General features: G+C 35.9%; 1 protein-coding gene across 2 annotated transcripts in view; it reads left to right on the top strand.

Moving 5' to 3' along the window:
- LOC144436217 (dual specificity testis-specific protein kinase 2-like) overlaps nucleotides 1-19,818 on the top strand; it is a 76,545-nt gene that overhangs the window by 47,252 nt on the left and 9,475 nt on the right. Inside the window, exons 7-9 of one of the 2 annotated variants that reach the window (XM_078124946.1) lie at nucleotides 9,271-9,354; nucleotides 17,152-17,238; nucleotides 19,036-19,174. In XM_078124946.1, the coding sequence (XP_077981072.1) occupies nucleotides 9,271-9,354; nucleotides 17,152-17,238; nucleotides 19,036-19,174 (310 nt within the window). The remainder of the gene's footprint in view (nucleotides 1-9,270; nucleotides 9,355-17,151; nucleotides 17,239-19,035; nucleotides 19,175-19,818) is intronic. The other variant, XM_078124947.1, reaches the window with a different exon arrangement.

Raw genomic sequence — 19,818 nt, 5'->3', positions numbered from 1 at the left:
CGAAACTGTTTTCAAAATCTTTTGCCACACTGGTGAATCAAAATTCTCGCTAACCCAGACAGTCAGCAAGCATTCCATGATATACTTCGCCCATAGAACGTGCGTATACAGTTCACTGGGCACCGCCATGTTTGTTTTGATCTTGCATATTGTATATTGCTACCGTACTCTGGTTGTCATATTGGCGACATAACATATAGCCATGCATTGCAATACTGTAACAGTAGGTATGTTAACATGATTATTGTAACATTGTAACAAGTATCAAGGCATCAATGTTACTAAGTTTGTTACACTATTTGAAAGTTCGACGTACATACGGTACAGACCACTGATGACATAGTGCAGTTGAATTTTAAGGTTGTGGAAGTACGGTTTTGACATTTATATTGTCGATAATTGATAATTGAAATTTGTTTTTACATGTTTGAAAAGAATAACTACTTTTTATGTTTGTTAGTATAGTAACATTCCTATATCATCAAGTTGAATTGAGAAATCACAACGTTTGGCAACACATAGGCCATTATATAAACATTTGTGACGCTAGTGATGAACGTATTCAGTTATTCTAGCTCGTAATTTCGTTACGTAAAATGACGTTTTTCATTGGAAAAAATCCACTTTAGCTGAATTTTAAATATAGTTAGATCAAACCGTATAATATTGAGAGACATACACTATTTTAAAATTTATTTTACCGGATATGTCTGAATTAGACTTATGAATCCTGCAACTCAAATATTACACCATCAATGCTACAGCTGGATCAAACTACTACTTTAATAGGGGGGGGGGGGGGGGGTAGAACTGTTCATTTCAGAGTGAAAACAGAAGTGTACTCGACTGAGTCAATTTCAATGTGCCTGAAAACTGACATGTGAGAGTAGTTGTTATTACTTCTCGTCCATGTCAGAGAACAAGATGTCATTCAATAAAATAAATTGTGACGGTCATCACCCCTGGAAAATGACCCAAATCAATACGAATACCCTGAAATACCTGGAAAGCCCTGAAATTTTTTTACTCTAAGTGTACGAACCCTGCATTATGATGTACTTTGATTTTATCATTAAGTTACTCATGAATATTAATTATTTTGTTAGGTAGATTTATGCTAATTTATGCAAATGATCTATAAAAAAACTTCAACTAAAAAACTAGTACAGGGCAGATCGGTCTGAAATTTGGTGGGAACATTCTTAAGGGTGTTTAGATTAAGAATTGTTCACAACATGATGATCCCATCAGTGATATGCAAAATAGGGCTAACAATATGTCTTTTTAATCAAAAATCTTTAATTCCAAAACTACTGAGCAGATTGGTCTGAAATATAATGGGGATGGATCTGGAGTGTATAGATGAAATAATATTAAGGGAGTGTACAGTTTTAACTTCCAGGTGGGGGGGGCGGAGGATTTTCAGGGGGGGCCACCAATTTTTCTCAAGAAAAATTAGGGGGGGCTAAACAAAAATTTCACTATTTGTTAGGGGGGGCCACAAAAAAAACAACCTAAACCTGAATGTCAGGATGGACAAGTGCCAGATATGTATATAAAATAAAATATAGGCAAAACCCAACACTTGACTGTGCACAATGTCCTACAGAAGTAGCATTTAACATGGATTGATGATAAAACAGTGCACAAACCTATTAAATCACAATATTTGTATTCAGTGAAACAAAAATTGACCGGCGACTCTGCCACTTCTCAAGGTAACTTTCCCATGAAATTGTGTAGGACTTGTTTCATCACAATCACTGTCTGAGATATCAGCCGTGCTTGAAGTTTCAGAGTTATCAGTAAAACAATCATCACTGTCTATAACACCTATTATAGCATTTTCACTTTCAGAGTCACTACTGTTTGTATCACTGATCAGATGTCTGTAGTTGTAGTTTGAAGTTCATTTGCAGTCACTTTTCTTGACCTAAATTCAGGTGTTCCAAGTATGTGCGTTGATATTATGTCTACTTTTTCTCCTTTTAATTTTCTATATTTTGGCAATTTATGCTTGTCTAGATATTTATCTAGCTCTTTTACGTTCAGTTTTTCTAGAGTTCCACTTATGAATAACTGCAACCAGTCATAGTCATTATAATTCTTGTTTTCTCTTTTCTTCTGTACCTCTAACCGATGTCTGGATCTAATGTTTTTCATCACCTCCAAATTTCTCAAAAGTTCAATGTAGTTTTTAACACTGTTCACACTGACAATATATTTCTCAGCAAAACGAGAAATAGCAACTTCATCATTTAATTGTTTTGAAACATAGAGCTTTTTTAAGTTAGCACCTGGTTGTGGTAGTCATCAGCAGTTCGATTTGTGTTTGGTGTTTCAAACACATCCATATAATGACCTGGGTTGTGCATATCTGGCATAGGATGTGGTATTCTGTTCATAGATGGCGATACCCAATCTGTAGTGGAACAGTAACTGCACTTTGAGCCATTTTGTATACATGAATCCCTAATAAATTCCATATAGAGCTCACCAATATTGTAATGGGTTTCAATAAATTTTCATTCTATCACCATGGTAGGGTTCAAGTATTATATGATAGCTTTTGTGAGTTTGAATTAAACACAAAATTATTCACAGGTGCTGGGTGAGGAATGTATTCATAACAAGCCATGCATTCATAAAAATATTATTCAACCCTTTGAAGTGATACATGTACTGCCCCCCTCAGCGCATCAGTTTACTAAAGTCTCTTGAAATATAGTCCAGAAGTGTTTTATATTTTGCGTAGAGATAATATGAATACTATAATATAGGAAGGGTCTTAATATGTATTTCAATCTTAAATAACATGTTTTCCATTTGCACTGCAATTAAAAATGTTTCTAAAATGTATAATTTATGAAGTGTTTAAATTAATAATAAATGATTGTGTGATCAACCACTGCAAATTAATCCTAAAATTTGAATATGTTCACATGGAAAAAAGTTTCCTCATGGTGCAATTTTGCACTATTTTTTCCAAACCTGTGATAAATAAGTAATATATATATATACTTGTTCATTTATTTGCTAATTTATTTATGTCAGTGATGGGCTAAAAATCCAAGAAAAAGTGTAGCCAGACCAGTAGTCTATTGTCACCCCTCAGTTGTAAGTAGACATCCTGTCAGCCAATTTAACTAATAATAGTCTTTATTTGTGATTTTATGAGTGTCCATGATTCAACAACTTTGTGCACTGGTTCAATTCTGAAGTAAGTATAAATATGGAATAAGTTAATACATGTAGCAACTGCTGGCAAATCTATGTGTTGCTGTATCTGTGTTTCATCTGTGCGTTTTTTTGTTAGTGGTTTCAGGGGGGGCCATGAAATAAAAACAAGAAGTCTTAGGGGGGGCCAGATAATTTATACCAGTTTTTGTAGGGGGGGCCACCAATAAAAATCCCTTGCTTCATTAGAAATCCTCCGGCCTCCCCCTGGAAATTAAAAATGTACACTCCCTAAGCATATTATGATCTCATCAGTGATATGCAAATTAGATATTTCCTGATTGTCCACATTGTGAAGCACACTTGTGTACATGTAAAATGTGTTCAAATTCTTCCGTATTAAATTCAAAATCATTTAAAAAGTCTCTTTGAATATTACATAATCTTTGAAATGTTCAGTCCAACTGAATCTTGATTAATAAGACAACTACTACAAATGTACTACCAGCAGATTTGTTAGTCAATGCCATGCCGTCACATACATGTAGACTATCATATCAACAATCCACTTATCATAATGAGCTGGCAAAGTTTGTTCACCCCATGTTCACTTCAGTTTCCTTATATGGAATGCAAAGAAAATACAGCACAAAGATACCTATATTCAGTGACATAAATATGGAAATTAGCAAGTCATGGCGCAGTCAACCAGCAGAATTCATTGTTGCTATATTTGTTGTCATTTTATGAAAGTATGCCACCATAATCTTTACCATCTATTTTATCCCCTTCTATTTTTTTGTAATTTTGTTTCATGGCACAAAAACATATGAGCTCTACCAAAATGATGAACAACCAAGCCTCATTCTTGTATACATAATATGTTTCCGGGTTTTGTTCAAGCTCACTATTTCTAGGTATTATAAAGTGGCCGTGTTGAGTAATAGCTATATATAGAATAAAATCATTTCAGTGTGTGTGGTTCTTCCATGTTCACTTTACTGTAATATATCAACACTTTTCTACTACATTTGATCTTGTCTGTCAGTATGTCTATGATCACCTGTATATGTAACACGCATAGGTCAATTTCAACCTTCAACAAATGTGAAATGCTATAGTCACCATATGCTCATATATTCATTTCATGACCTTTGCAATAACAGCCAAATGGCTAGCCATTTGTATAAATAGTAAAAATTTATATTTTGCCTATTAACACAGGAAGCTTAATATACAAAAATGTCTAGAGACTTTGTTGAAGTGTATACATTATCAATGGCAAGCTTTCAAAAGAGACCTTGACCTTACCTTAACTTTCATCTTCAAGGTCAAATTGGCATAATATTGGTAAATTGTACAATGTACATTTTGTATTATGTCTGTTATGCACGGACCAATTTCAAACAAATGTGGCACAAATATAAAGTGAAATTGACGTACAGATACTTTGTAATGTACTTGGCTGACAATGATATGTTTAAAGTGTACATGCAAAGGTTGATAATTTTTTTCATTATGTTCATTTTGCCATAAAAGTGAATGAAATTGCAGTTCATACTTTTAAATATTATGCGCATTGGCTAGAAAAGTCGCAAAATAATTGCCCCCTTACTCTCCTGTGCTTTGACTAACTTTGGTACCTCAGCCAGCTCATGAAAGGTGTTGAGCTCCCATGTGTACGAAAGCCTTGTAAGCCTTTGTGTAATGTTTACTTATCAGTTACTAAGTATGCTGGCTCGCCATATACTAGTATTATCCATAACTGTACATATTGTTGTGTACCAGTTTAGTCTTCTGGCAACAATGGTTCCTTGGTGTTTTGTCAGTTGGTGCAGCACCCACAGTAAAGCAATCACCCTACACACATTTCGGAAAGATATAAATCTGTGTAGGTAATAGGCGAAGGCAGTTGAAACCACACATAATCAAAACACTTAAAGTACTGCTGGGTAGTGCAGTAATGAAATGTTGAAATTAATTAACAAATTTGAAATTAATTTCCAAGCCTGCATGTATAACCATAGACTCTCGAAAGTCGCTCGCGCCTTTTTTTTCCTACGTCTTATCTAAACTCCGATCCAGCGCAACACTACTATAATCGCATACTGATACCGAGGGCCGAAGGCCCGAGCGACTGTTGTCCCTTGCCGCGCCCTCATGCGATAACAATAGGGACATTTTTATCGTAGACTACTTGACATTTAGGTCATAGTTCACAAAGCTTGTCAATCAAAATGAAGATGGTGTAGTCACCAAGCAAGTCAACGTATCGAGACGCATTGGAGAAACTTGGATACTCACACTTGAAAAACTTTCAGAGAAGAATTATAGATGCCTATGTCTCTGGGAAAGATGTTTTCGTTAGTGTACTGACAGGAAGTGGCAAGTCGATAGCCTATGAAGCCGGGGCTATGAAGTCGCTCAGATCGTTCTCGATACAGCTAATGTTCTGCAACACCATTGTCCTAGTAGTATCCCCATTGATACAATGATAGCGCTAATGTAATCCCGTATATAAACGGCGAAGGCCCTTTTATTTGTGGTAATTTTGCTAAACAATAGGGAAGTGGTAACAACTTAGCAATAGCTCCTGCTAAACTGCAGTTATGCACATGTTCCGACCATTGACATATCTACCTACCGTAATGTGACCAAGTCATTATGAATATATGATGTATGTAATTACTGTATTCCTCTTCAATAAGAATGGAAATCTGAGGTACATTTCTCGAAATTACTTTCGGTCAGACGTCAGAAAAGTTACGCCGATTTTGCCGTTGATAGCGTTACGCAGCTGTCAATCAAAATGTAGTACACACAAACGAACCAATCCTAATGATGCTTACATTTATCTCCAAAATAAACACAATAGTCAATAGCTGAAAATCATGATAGTGTGCCATATACATGTACACGATTACAAAAAGTAAATTTGTCATTGACGTCAATTCTAGCCGTCTTCTTTGCTTGAAACCAAGTTATGAGCACATCGAGTACAGATATTCTCTGTATCTTGCACAACGACCAATCCCAATCACATTGGGCGACCAATGCCTCGACCGCCTCTCTCTGATCTTGGGTGACGATAATTGACATCTTTAAAACTCATCCTGACTGCAAGTTCAGACTGACGTACTGTTCTAAACTCTGACTACACAGTTTATAACATGTTAGTACTTTGTACCACAGACAACTAGTCTGTGGTTTTAGCATCATTTCACATCCATTTATATACACTACCACCCTTGCACCCTTGATGTACGGGATCCATTGCTATGAAGTGCTGATAGATAGAACTTCTGTCAGTGTCACGTCTGTAGCCTCTGTTCGTACGATCGTGGCATTTACTATCATAAAATTTCAATGATATTTTCAATGGCCGATAAAGTAGGAAGTGTGCCATATGTCGAAAGAAGAAGAGTTGCCCTACGATTATCCATTTATGAGCATTGTTCTAATTTACAACACAGTATTTGTAAAATACAAACTACCTGGAAGTATATAAACTACGAGTTTATATTGTCTCAATTTTGTATCATATAGTAATTGTTAGTATCGCATTTCTTTTGAAAATGGTTTCAATTTCAATACTGAATACAACGAGATTCGCATTGTTTGAATATGTAACAATAAAATGTTCACAGTGTAGCAAAAACTTCAACTAAGCAAAGGAGTCTGAAGTTCGGTATGGTATTGGGTATTTTTACTTGTGATTGCCTGTACTGATCTCTTCAACTGTAAAATTTAACAAATCAGATGACCATGAAATGCTAATACATTGTTGTCTGACGTACTTCAATTTATTGGGGTCACCCTATTTTTGTTTTTGTTTTTCATTATCCGGCCGCCCCAAAGTTTCACCCCACCCCCCTCGACATCAACAACAAAAATCACATAAAAAGAAAACATCAAGGAAAAGACACAACAAACTGTCATATCATATAGCATCTTGATAAAGATTACGTAAATTGACTCCTCTATCGGAATCTGAAATAATGGGGTGCAATAGCTTTAGGTATATATATAGACTCAGTACTCTGAGGAGGCACTAGTACTTGGTCAATGAGACTGAAACTTGGTCAGATGTTTAGCTAGAAGTGTTATTCTGCAGATATTCTTCCAAATATTTTGACACAATTGGCTCTAGCAACCACGACCATGCCCTTAGCAACAACTGAATAGCAGTATATTTTAGCCAAATAATATCATCTGGTAGGCAAGTGAGTAAACATTAAAAAAATGTATGCAAATGTGCCTAGCAACAAGACAACACCCATAGCAACAGCCAAATGATCACTTATATTGCAAAGATAACAACAGGGATCAATAGACACATGAATAAACATTCAAGATATGTATGCAAATATTCAATCAATTATACAGTTAAGCTACAATGCTATGCAAACTAGACCCTTCACCACCTATTTATATAACTTAAGCCATCAAACTAGACCCTTCACCACCTATGTATATAACTTAAGCCATCAAACTAGACCCTTCACCACCTATTTATATAACTTAAGCCATCAAACTAGACCCTTCACCACCTATTTTTGGTTAAAAACATATTCAAACTGAATCAGTCTAGTTAAATTCAATCCCATTAGACATAACCTGGCTAGACTTCTAACTGACCAATAGCCTGCCAGACATTACAAACATAACCTGGCTTGACTTCTAACTGACCAATAGCTTGCCTGACATTACAAACATAACCTGGCTAGACTTCTAACTGACCAATAGCCTGCCAGACATTACAAACATAACCTGGCTAGACTTCTAACTGACCAATAGCCTGCCAGACATTGCAAACATAACCTGGCTAGACTTCTAACTGACCAATAGCCTGCCAGACATTACAAACATAACCTGGCTAGACTTCTAACTGACCAATAGCCTGCCAGACATTACAAACATAACCTGACTTGACTTCTAACTGACCAATAGCCTGCCAGACATTACAAACATAACCTTGCTAGACTTCTAACTGACCAATAGCCTGCCAGACATTACAAACATAACCTGGCTTGACTTCAAACTGACCAATAGCCTGCCAGACATTACAAACATAACCTGGCTAGACTTCTAACTGACCAATAGCCTGCCAGACATTACAAACATAACCTGGCTAGACTTCTAACTGACCAATAGCCTGCCAGACATTACAAACATAACCTGGCAAGACTTCTAACTGACCAATAGCCTGTCAGACATTACAAACATAACCTGGCTTGACTTCTAACTGACCAATAGCCTGCCAGACATTACAAACATAACCTTGCTAGACTTCAAACTGACCAATAGCCTGCCAGACATTACAAACATAACCTGGCTTGACTTCTAACTAACCAATAGCCTGTCAGACATTACAAACATAACCTGGCTAGACTTCAAACTGACCAATAGCCTGCCAGACATTACAAACATAACCTGGCTTGACTTCAAACTGACCAATAGCCTGCCAGACATTACAAACATAACCTTGCTAGACTTCAAACTGACCAATAGCCTGCCAGACATTACAGACATAACCTGGCTAGACTTCTAACTGACCAATAGCCTGCCAGACATTACAAACATAACCTGGCTTGACTTCTAACTGACCAATAGCCTGCGAGACATTACAAACATAACCTGGCTAGACTTCTAACTGACCAATAGCCTGCCAGACATTACAAACATAACCTGGTTTGACTTCTAACTGACCAATAGCCTGCCAGACATTACAAAACATAACCTGGCTTGACTTCTAACTGACCAATAGCCTGCCAGACATTACAAACATAACCTGGCTAGACTTCTAACTGACCAATAGCCTGCCAGACATTACAAACATAACCTGGCTAGACTTCTAACTGACCAATAGCCTGCCAGACATTACAAGCATAACCTGGCTAGACTTCTAACTGACCAATAGCCTGCCAGACATTACAAACATAAACTAGGTTAGTAGGTAGACATCTGAGTGGTCAATAGCCCACCAGACTGAAGTCTGAAATCTGTTGAACAACAGAAAGAAATTTTGTGTCGTCTATATTCTGCTTGCCATAAGTAGGCTAACACTTGAGTCTTCCTTTGGTTTTATTCTAGGCTGACTTGTTTTCCTATGGAATAATCCTATGTGAAATTATTGCCAGGATTCCAGCTGATCCAGACTACTTACCAAGATTAGAGGTAATGGCCCAATTGTGTTACCATAGCAATACATTCAAGTGACACTGTTGTCATGACAACATGTGTGTTGTTTGCCTTGTTAGGAGTTGTTCTATAATAAGCCTAGAGTAGATTCATGAGGTTTCTACTAAGAATTTAAAAAAATGATGTGCTTTCATTTGATGGTCATAGCAACATTTAGTAAAGTGAACATATCATAGAGTTGTAACATACATGTATATGTGTATGTAGGAAGTAAAACAAACAAAAAACATTTTTTCTACATTGAAAGTATTATATTGGTTCATTGTTTGACACACCTGTGGGTATATTTTATGTTTTTTCTTCTCAATACATCAAATGTGTGTGATATAACATAGGTAGGTAGGTATGTGGTATGATGTATGTGGGCAGGTATGTGATGTAACGTACATGTATGTGGATAGTTGTGTGGTATGATGTATGTGGGTAGGTGTGGGGTGACATACATGTATGTGGGTGTGTGACATGTGGATGGGTGTGTGATATAACGTATATGGGTAGATGTGTTGTATGGTGTATGTGGGTAGGTGTGTGGTGGGTAGGTGTGTGGTATGACGTGGGTAGGTGTGTGGTACAACGTATGTGGGTAGATGTGTGGTATGACATGGGTAGGTGTGTGGTATGACATGTGGGTAGGTGTGTGGTATGACATGGGTAGGTGTGTGGTATGACGTATGTGGGTAGGTGTGTGGTATGACATGAGTAGGTGTGTGGTATGATGTATGTGAGTAGGTATGTGGTATGATGTATGGGGTAGGTGTGTGGTGTGACGTGTGTGGGTAGGAGTGTGGGTGTTTTGTTTATGAGTTTTTGTTTATGAGTATGTATGTAATTATGTCGTTTGTATGTGGTTTGTGTGTGTGTAGTGTATGTATGAGTGGGTATATGTGGTATGTGGGTGTGTGTGAGTGGTATGTGGATGGGTGTGTGTGAATGTGGTATGTGGGTGTTTGTGGGTGTGAGTATGTAAATGTGTGTGTATAGAAATGTGTTTGTGTGTGTATGTAAATGTAGCCAACATAGCCATTACTTCTAGAAAGCCCTATACACTCAACATAGCCATTACTGCTAGAAAGCCCTATACAATCAACATAACCATTACTGGTAGAAAACCCTATACAATCAACATAGCCATTACTGGTAGAAAGCCCTATACAAGCAACATAGCTATTACTGCTAGAAAGCCCTATACAATCAACATAGCCATTACTGGTAGAAAACCCTATACAATCAACATAGCCATTACTGCTAGAAAGCCCTAAACAGTCAACATAGCCATTACTGGTAGAAAGCCCTATACAATCAACATAACCATTACTGGTAGAAAGCCCTATACAATCAACATAGCCATTACTGGTAGAAAGCCCTATACAATCAACATAACCATTACTGGTAGAAAGCCCTATACAATCAACATAGCCATTACTGCTAGAAAGCCCTATACAATCAACATAGCCATTACTGGTAGAAAACCCTATACAATCAACATAGCCATTACTGCTAGAAAGCCCTATACAATCAACATAACCATTACTGGTAGAAAGCCCTATACAATCAACATAACCATTACTGGTAGAAAGCCCTATACAATCAACATAACCATTACTGGTAGAAAACCCTATACAATCAACATAGCCATTACTGCTAGAAAGCCCTATACAATCAACATAACCATTACTGGTAGAAAGCCCTATACAATCAACATAACCATTACTGGTAGAAAGCCCTATACAATCAACATAACCATTACTGGTAGAAAGCCCTATACAATCAACATAGCCATTACTGCTAGAAAGCCCTATACAATCAACATAACCATTACTGGTAGAAAGCCTTATACAATCAACATAGCCATTACTGGTAGAAAACCCTATACAATCAACATAACCATTACTGGTAGAAAGCCCTATACAATCAACATAGCCATTACTGGTAGAAAACCCTATACAATCAACATAGCCATTACTGCTAGAAAGCCCTATACAATCAACATAGCCATTACTGGTAGAAAGCCCTATACAATCAACATAGCCATTACTGCTAGAAAGGCCTATATAATCAACATAGCCATTACTGCTAGAAAGCCCTATACAATCAACATAGCCATTACTGCTAGAAAACCCTATACAATCAACATAGCCATTACTGCTAGAAAGGCCTATACAATCAACATAGCCATTACTGCTAGAAAGCCCTATACAATCAACATAGCCATTACTGGTAGAAAGCCCTATACAATCAACATAGCCATTACTGCTTGAAAGGCCTATACAATCAACATAGCCATTACTGCTAGAAAGCCCTATACAATCAACATAGCCATTACTGTTAGAAAGCCCTATACAATCAACATAACCATTACTGGTAGAAAGCCCTATACAATCAACATAGCCATTACTGCTAGAAAGCCGTATACAATCAACATAGCCATTACTGGTAGAAAACCCTACACAATCAACATAGCCATTACTGCTAGAAAGCCCTATACAATCAACATAACCATTACTGGTAGAAAGCCCTATACAATCAACATAGCCATTACTGGTAGAAAGCCCTATACAATCAACATAACCATTACTGGTAGAAAGCCCTATACAATCAACATAGCCATTACTGGTAGAAAGCCCTATACAATCAACATAGCCATTACTGCTAGAAAGCCTTATACAATCAACATAGCCATTACTGCTAGAAAGCCCTATACAATCAACATAACCATTACTGCTAGAAAGCCCTATACAATCAACATAGCCATTACTGCTAGAAAGCCCTATACAATCAACATAGCCATTACTGCTAGAAAGCCCTATACAATCAACATAGCCATTACTGCTAGAAAGCCCTATACAATCAACATAACTATTACTGCTAGAAAGCCCTATACAATCAACATAGCCATTACTGCTAGAAAGCCCTATACAATCAACATAACCATTACTGCTAGAAAGCCCTATACAATCAACATAACCATTACTGCTAGAAAGCCCTATACAATCAACATAACCATTACTGCTAGAAAGCCCTATACAATCAACATAGCCATTACTGCTAGAAAACCCTATACAATCAACATAACCATTACTGCTAGAAAGCCATATACAATCAACATAGCCATTACTGCTAGAAAGCCCTATACAATCAACATAACCATTACTGCTAGAAAGCCCTATACAATCAACATAGCCATTACTGCTAGAAAGCCCTATACAATCAACATAACCATTACTGCTATAAAGCCCTATACAATCAACATAGCCATTACTGCTAGAAAGCCCTATACAATCAACATAACCATTACTGGTAGAAAGCCCTATACAATCAACATAACCATTACTGCTAGAAAACCCTATACAATCAACATAGCCATTACTGGTAGAAAGCCCTATACAATCAACATAACCATTACTGCTAGAAAGCCTTATACAATCAACATAACCATTACTGCTAGAAAGCCTTATACAATCAACATAACCATTACTGGTAGAAAACCCTATACAATTAACATAGCCGTTACTGGTAAAAAGCCTTTACAATCAACATAACCATTACTGGTAGAAAGCCCTATACAATCAACATAACCATTACTGCTAGAAAGCCCTATACAATCAACATAGCCATTACTGCTAGAAAACCCTATACAATCAACATAGCCATTACTGCTAGAAAGTCCTATACAATCAACATAACCATTACTGGTAGAAAGCCGTATACAATCAACATAGCCATTACTGGTAGAAAGCCGTATACAATCAACATAGCCATTACTGGTAGAAAGCCGTATACAATCAACATAACCATTACTGGTAGAAAGCCGTATACAATCAACATAGCCATTACTGCTAGAAAACCCTATACAATCAACATAGCCATTACTGCTAGAAAGCCCTATACAATCAACATAGCCATTACTGCTAGAAAGCCCTATACAATCAACATAACCATTACTGCTAGAAAGGCCTATACAATCAACATAGCCATTACTGGTAGAAAGCCCTATACAATCAACATAGCCATTACTGCTAGAAAGCCCTATACAATCAACATAGCCATTACTGGTAGAAAACCCTATACAAACAACATAGCCATTACTGGTAGAAAGCCCTATACAATCAACATAGCCATTACTGCTAGAAAGCCCTATACAATCAACATAACCATTACTGGTAGAAAGCCCTATACAATCAACATAGCCATTACTGCTAGAAAGCCCTATACAATCAACATAGCCATTACTGGTAGAAAGCCCTATACAATCAACATAACCATTACTGCTAGAAAGCCCTATACAATCAACATAGCCATTACTGCTAGAAAACCCTATACAATCAACATAGCCATTACTGCTAGAAAGCCCTATACAATCAACATAACCATTACTGGTAGAAAGCCGTATACAATCAACATAGCCATTACTGCTAGAAAGCCCTATACAATCAACATAGCCGTTACTGGTAGAAAGCCCTATACAATCAACATAGCCATTACTGCTAGAAAGCCCTATACAATCAACATAACCATTACTGGTAGAAAGCCGTATACAATCAACATAGCCATTACTGGTAGAAAACCCTATACAATCAACATAACCATTACTGCTAGAAATCCCTATACAATCAACATAGCCATTACTGCTAGAAAGCCCTATACAATCAACATAACTATTACTGCTAGAAAGCCCTATACAATCAACATAGCCATTACTGCTAGAAAGCCCTATACAATCAACATAGCCGTTACTGGTAGAAAGCCCTATACAATCAACATAGCCATTACTGCTAGAAAGCCCTATACAATCAACATAACCATTACTGGTAGAAAGCCGTATATAATCAACATAGCCATTACTGGTAGAAAACCCTATACAATCAACATAGCCATTACTGCTAGAAAGCTCTATACAATCAACATAACCATTACTGGTAGAAAGCCCTATACAATCAACATAGCCATTACTGCTAGAAAGCCCTATACAATCAACATAGCCATTACTGCTAGAAAGCCCTATACAATCAACATAACCATTACCGGTAGAAAGCCCTATACAATCAACATAGTCATTACTGGTAGAAAACCCTATACAATCAACATAGCCATTACTGCTAGAAAGTCCTATACAATCAACATAACCATTACTGTTCGAAAGCCCTATATAATCAACATTGCCATTACTGCTAGAAAACCCTATACAATCAACATAGCCATTACTGGTAGAAAGCCCTATACAATCAACATAGCCATTACTGCTAGAAAACCCTATACAATCAACATAGCCGTTACTGGTAGAAAACCCTATACAATCAACATAGCCATTACTGCTAGAAAGTCCTATACAATCAACATAACCATTACTGGTAGAAAACCCTATATAATCAACATAGCCATTACTGCTAGAAAACCCTATACAATCAACATAGCCATTACTGGTAGAAAGCCCTATACAATCAACATAGCCATTACTGCTAGAAAACCCTATACAATCAACATAGCCATTACTGCTAGAAAGCCCTATACAATCAACATAGCCATTACTGGTAGAAAGCCCTATACAATCAACATAACCATTACTGCTAGAAAGCCCTATACAATCAACATAGCCATTACTGCTAGAAAGCCCTATACAATCAACATAGCCATTACTGCTAGAAAGCCCTATATAATCAACATAACCATTACTGCTAGAAAGCCCTATACAATCAACATAACCATTACTGCTAGAAAGCCCTATACAATCAACATAACCATTACTGGTAGAAAACCCTATACAATCAACATAGCCATTACTGCTAGAAAACCCTATACAATCAACATAACCATTACTGGTAGAAAGCCCTATACAATCAACATAGCCATTACTGCTAGAAAGCCCTATACAATCAACATAGCCATTACTGCTAGAAAGCCCTATACAATCAACATAGCCATTACTGCTAGAAAGCCCTATACAATCAACATAGCCATTACTGCTAGAAAGCCCTATACAATCAACATAGCCATTACTGCTAGAAAGCCCTATACAATCAACATAGCCATTACTGGTAGAAAACCCTATACAATCAACATAGCCATTACTGGTAGAAAGCCCTATACAATCAACATAACCATTACTGCTAGAAAGCCCTATACAATCAACATAGCCATTACTGCTAGAAAACCCTATACAATCAACATAGCCATTACTGCTAGAAAGGCCTATACAATCAACATAGCCATTACTGCTAGAAAGCCCTATACAATCAACATAGCCATTACTGCTAGAAAGCCCTATATAATCAACATAACCATTACTGCTAGAAAGCCCTATACAATCAACATAACCATTACTGCTAGAAAGCCCTATACAATCAACATAACCATTACTGGTAGAAAACCCTATACAATCAACATAGCCATTACTGCTAGAAAACCCTATACAATCAACATAACCATTACTGGTAGAAAGCCCTATACAATCAACATAGCCATTACTGGTAGAAAGCCCTATACAATCAACATAACCATTACTGCTAGAAAGCCCTATACAATCAACATAGCCATTACTGCTAGAAAGCCCTATACAATCAACATAGCCATTACTGCCAGAAAGCCCTATACAATCAACATAGCCATTACTGGTAGAAAGCCCTATACAATCAACATAGCCATTACTGCTAAAAAGCCCTATACAATCAACATAACCATTACTGGTAGAAAACCCTATACAATCAACATAGCCATTACTGCTAGAAAGCCCTATACAATCAACATAGCCATTACTGCTAGAAAGCCCTATACAATCAACATAGCCATTACTGCTAGAAAGCCCTATACAATCAACATAGCCATTACTGGTAGAAAACCCTATACAATCAACATAACCATTACTGCTAGAAAGCCCTATACAATCAACATAGCCATTACTGCTAGAAAGCCCTATACAATCAACATAGCCATTACTGCCAGAAAGCCCTATACAATCAACATAGCCATTACTGGTAGAAAGCCCTATACAATCAACATAGCCATTACTGCTAAAAAGCCCTATACAATCAACATAACCATTACTGGTAGAAAACCCTATACAATCAACATAGCCATTACTGCTAGAAAGCCCTATACAATCAACATAGCCATTACTGCTAGAAAGCCCTATACAATCAACATAGCCATTACTGCTAGAAAGCCCTATACAATCAACATAGCCATTACTGGTAGAAAACCCTATACAATCAACATAGCCATTACTGCTAGAAAGCCCTATACAATCAACATAGCCATTACTGCTAGAAAGCCCTATACAATCAACATAACCATTACTGGTAGAAAGCCCTATACAATCAACATAGCTATTACTGCTAGAAAACCCTATACAATCAACATAACCATTACTGCTAGAAAGCCCTATACAATCAACATAGCCATTACTGCTAGAAAGCCCTTTACAATCAACATAGCCATTTCTTCTAGAAAGCCCTATACAATCAACATAGCCATTACTGGTAGAAAGCCCTATACAATCAACATAGCCATTACTGGTAGAAAGCCCTATACAATCAACATAACCATTACTTCTAGAAAGCCCTATACAATCAACATAGCCATTACTGCTAGAAAGCCCTATACAATCAACATAGCCATTACTGCTAGAAAGCCCTATACAATCAACATAGCCATTACTGCTAGAAAGCCCTATACAATCAACCTATTATTAACATTTATATTGTATTGTTAAAAAGTAAATTTAAAATTATTAAAATTCTTTATCTCTAATGCTGATGTGAAGTTATTTTGTTCTTGTAGAATTTTGGCCTTGACAGTGAATCATTCATTAGTATGTGTGGTGACTGTCCCAATGACTTTCTGCAACTTGCCTTCAAATGCTGCAATGTAAGTTAAATTTACACACTACCTAAGAATCAGCCCAAAAGTCTTTTCACAATGATAAGAATTATTGCTGTGCCATACTAAATATCGTGAACTAATTTTCTTGTCAGTGATGTACTTTACTCAAAAATGAACTTGTAACATTCAATCCATTGATTGATTTATGAGGCTATATGGCCAGTCTTCCAGACTTCATATCCTTAATTCACATCAAAATATTGACAGCCAACTCATATTGTATGTTTTCATTATTTGATTTTATGATAAGTAACCAATAGTATTTGACCAATCAAGTGATCCATTTAATCTAAGTAATAATCTATTTGATAATTGTCATGTAATCTAATAAACCATTTAATCTAAGTAATAAACTATTTGATAATTGTCATGTAATCTAGTGAACCATTTAATCTAAGTAATAAACTATTTGATAATTGTCATGTAATCTAGTGAACCATTTAATCTAAGTAATGAACTATTTGATAATTGTCATGTAATCTAGTGAACCATTTAATCTAAGTAATAAACTATTTGATAATTGTCATGTAATCTAGTGAACCATTTAATCTAAGTAATGAACTATTTGATAATTGCCATGTAATCTAGTGAACCATTTAATCTAAGTAATGAACTATTTGACAATTGTCATGTAATCTAGTGAACCATTTAATCTAAGTAATGAACTATTTGACAATTGTCATGTAATCTAGTGAACCATTTAATCTAAGTAATGAACTATTTGACAATTGTCATGTAATATAGTGAACCATTTAATCTAAGTAATAAACTATTTGACAATTGTCATGTAATCTAGTGAACCATTTAATCTAAGTAATGAACTATTTGACAATTGTCATGTAATCTAGTGAACCATTTAATCCAAGTAATGAACTATTTGACAATTGTCATGTAATCTAGTGAACCATTTAATCTAAGTAATGAACTATTTGACAATTGTCATGTAATCTTGTGAACCATTTAATCTAAGTAATGAACTATTTGACAACTGTCATGTAATCTAGTGAACCATTTAATCTAAGTAATGAACTATTTGACAATTGTCATGTAATCTAGTGAACCAATTAATCTAAGTAATGAACTATTTGATAATTGTCATGTAATCTAGTGAACCATTTAATCTAAGTAATAAACTATTTGACAATTGTCATGTAATCTAGTGAACCATTTAATTTAAGAAATGAACTATTTGACAATTGTCATGTAATCTAATAAACCATTTAATCTAAGTAATAAACTATTTGACAATTGTCATGTAATCTAGTGAACCATTTAATTTAAGTAATGAACTATTTGATAATTGTCATGTAATCTAGTGAACCATTTAATCTAAGTAATGAACTATTTGACAATTGTCATGTAATCTAATAAACCATTTAATCTAAGTAATAAACTATTTGACAATTGTCATGTAATCTAGTGAACCATTTAATTTAAGTAATGAACTATTTGATAATTGTCATGTAATCTAGTGAACCATTTAATCTAAGTAATGAACTATTTGACAATTGTCATGTAATCTAATAAACCATTTAATCTAAGTAATAAACTATTTGATAATTGTCATGTAATCTAGTGAACCATTTAATCTAAGTAATGAACTATTTGATAATTGTCATGTAATCTAGTGAACCATTTAATCTAAGTAATAAACTATTTGATAATTGTCATGTAATCTAGTGAACCATTTAATCTAAGTAATGAACTATTTGATAATTGTCATGTAATCTAGTGAACCATTTAATCTAAGTAATAAATTATTTGATAATTGTCATGTTACAGATGGATCCCATAATAAGGCCATCATTTGAGGAAATTGTGGACCAAATCAACAATATCAGAGCTACAGTGGAACTACAAGAAGCACTAATGAGTGTTGTTATCGCTGCAGACAGAGAAAAGGCGACATTCAAGTCACCAGGTAAGTCAATACTCTTAGCCCTCAAAAAAATGGGGGTGGGGGTGGATCTTAAATCAGCCCCACCCCCTATCACTTAAGTCTAAAACATGATATCCCCCCCCCCCCCTCCCCATATTATATTCACATGACAGGTATTTTTTGATCGTGACTCAGTGTGGACTGCTTGACTGTCTTGCATCTACTTTATAAGATCCCGGGTTAGCACTATCATAATTATAATTATTGACTACACAGGGTAATTATTCCAAAAGGACTTTAATAATATTTCTTGTTTGTTCACATTCAGTTGTTGCTGTTCCTACTTTTTACCATGATTACAGTCAAACCTGTGTATAGTGGTCAGCCAAGGGACTAACAAAATGTGGCCACTATAGAGAGGTGACCTTTCTGTAGAGGGTTGGTTGTTTTTGTAATCAGGTGGCCAAAACATTTAGAAGTTAAGAGAAGTGGGGACACAAACTAAATACAACACAATATTAAGGGTTTAAAAACTAATTATTTAATCTCACATCAAAAATACATGTACATGTATTTACAATTCAATGACAACTCTGCTTTGCATACATTCTAGAAGTAATTTTGCAGTTTCTGTGAAAAATATCAATCATGAATAGTCTAGTCCAATTACAAATTTATGTAACACA

This window comes from Glandiceps talaboti, chromosome 6, assembly GCF_964340395.1.
Source record: "Glandiceps talaboti chromosome 6, keGlaTala1.1, whole genome shotgun sequence".
Classification (NCBI taxonomy): Eukaryota; Metazoa; Hemichordata; class Enteropneusta; family Spengelidae; genus Glandiceps; species Glandiceps talaboti.
The sequence above is the reverse complement of the archived record's forward strand: the minus strand, read 5'-3'. Positions and strand labels throughout refer to the sequence as shown.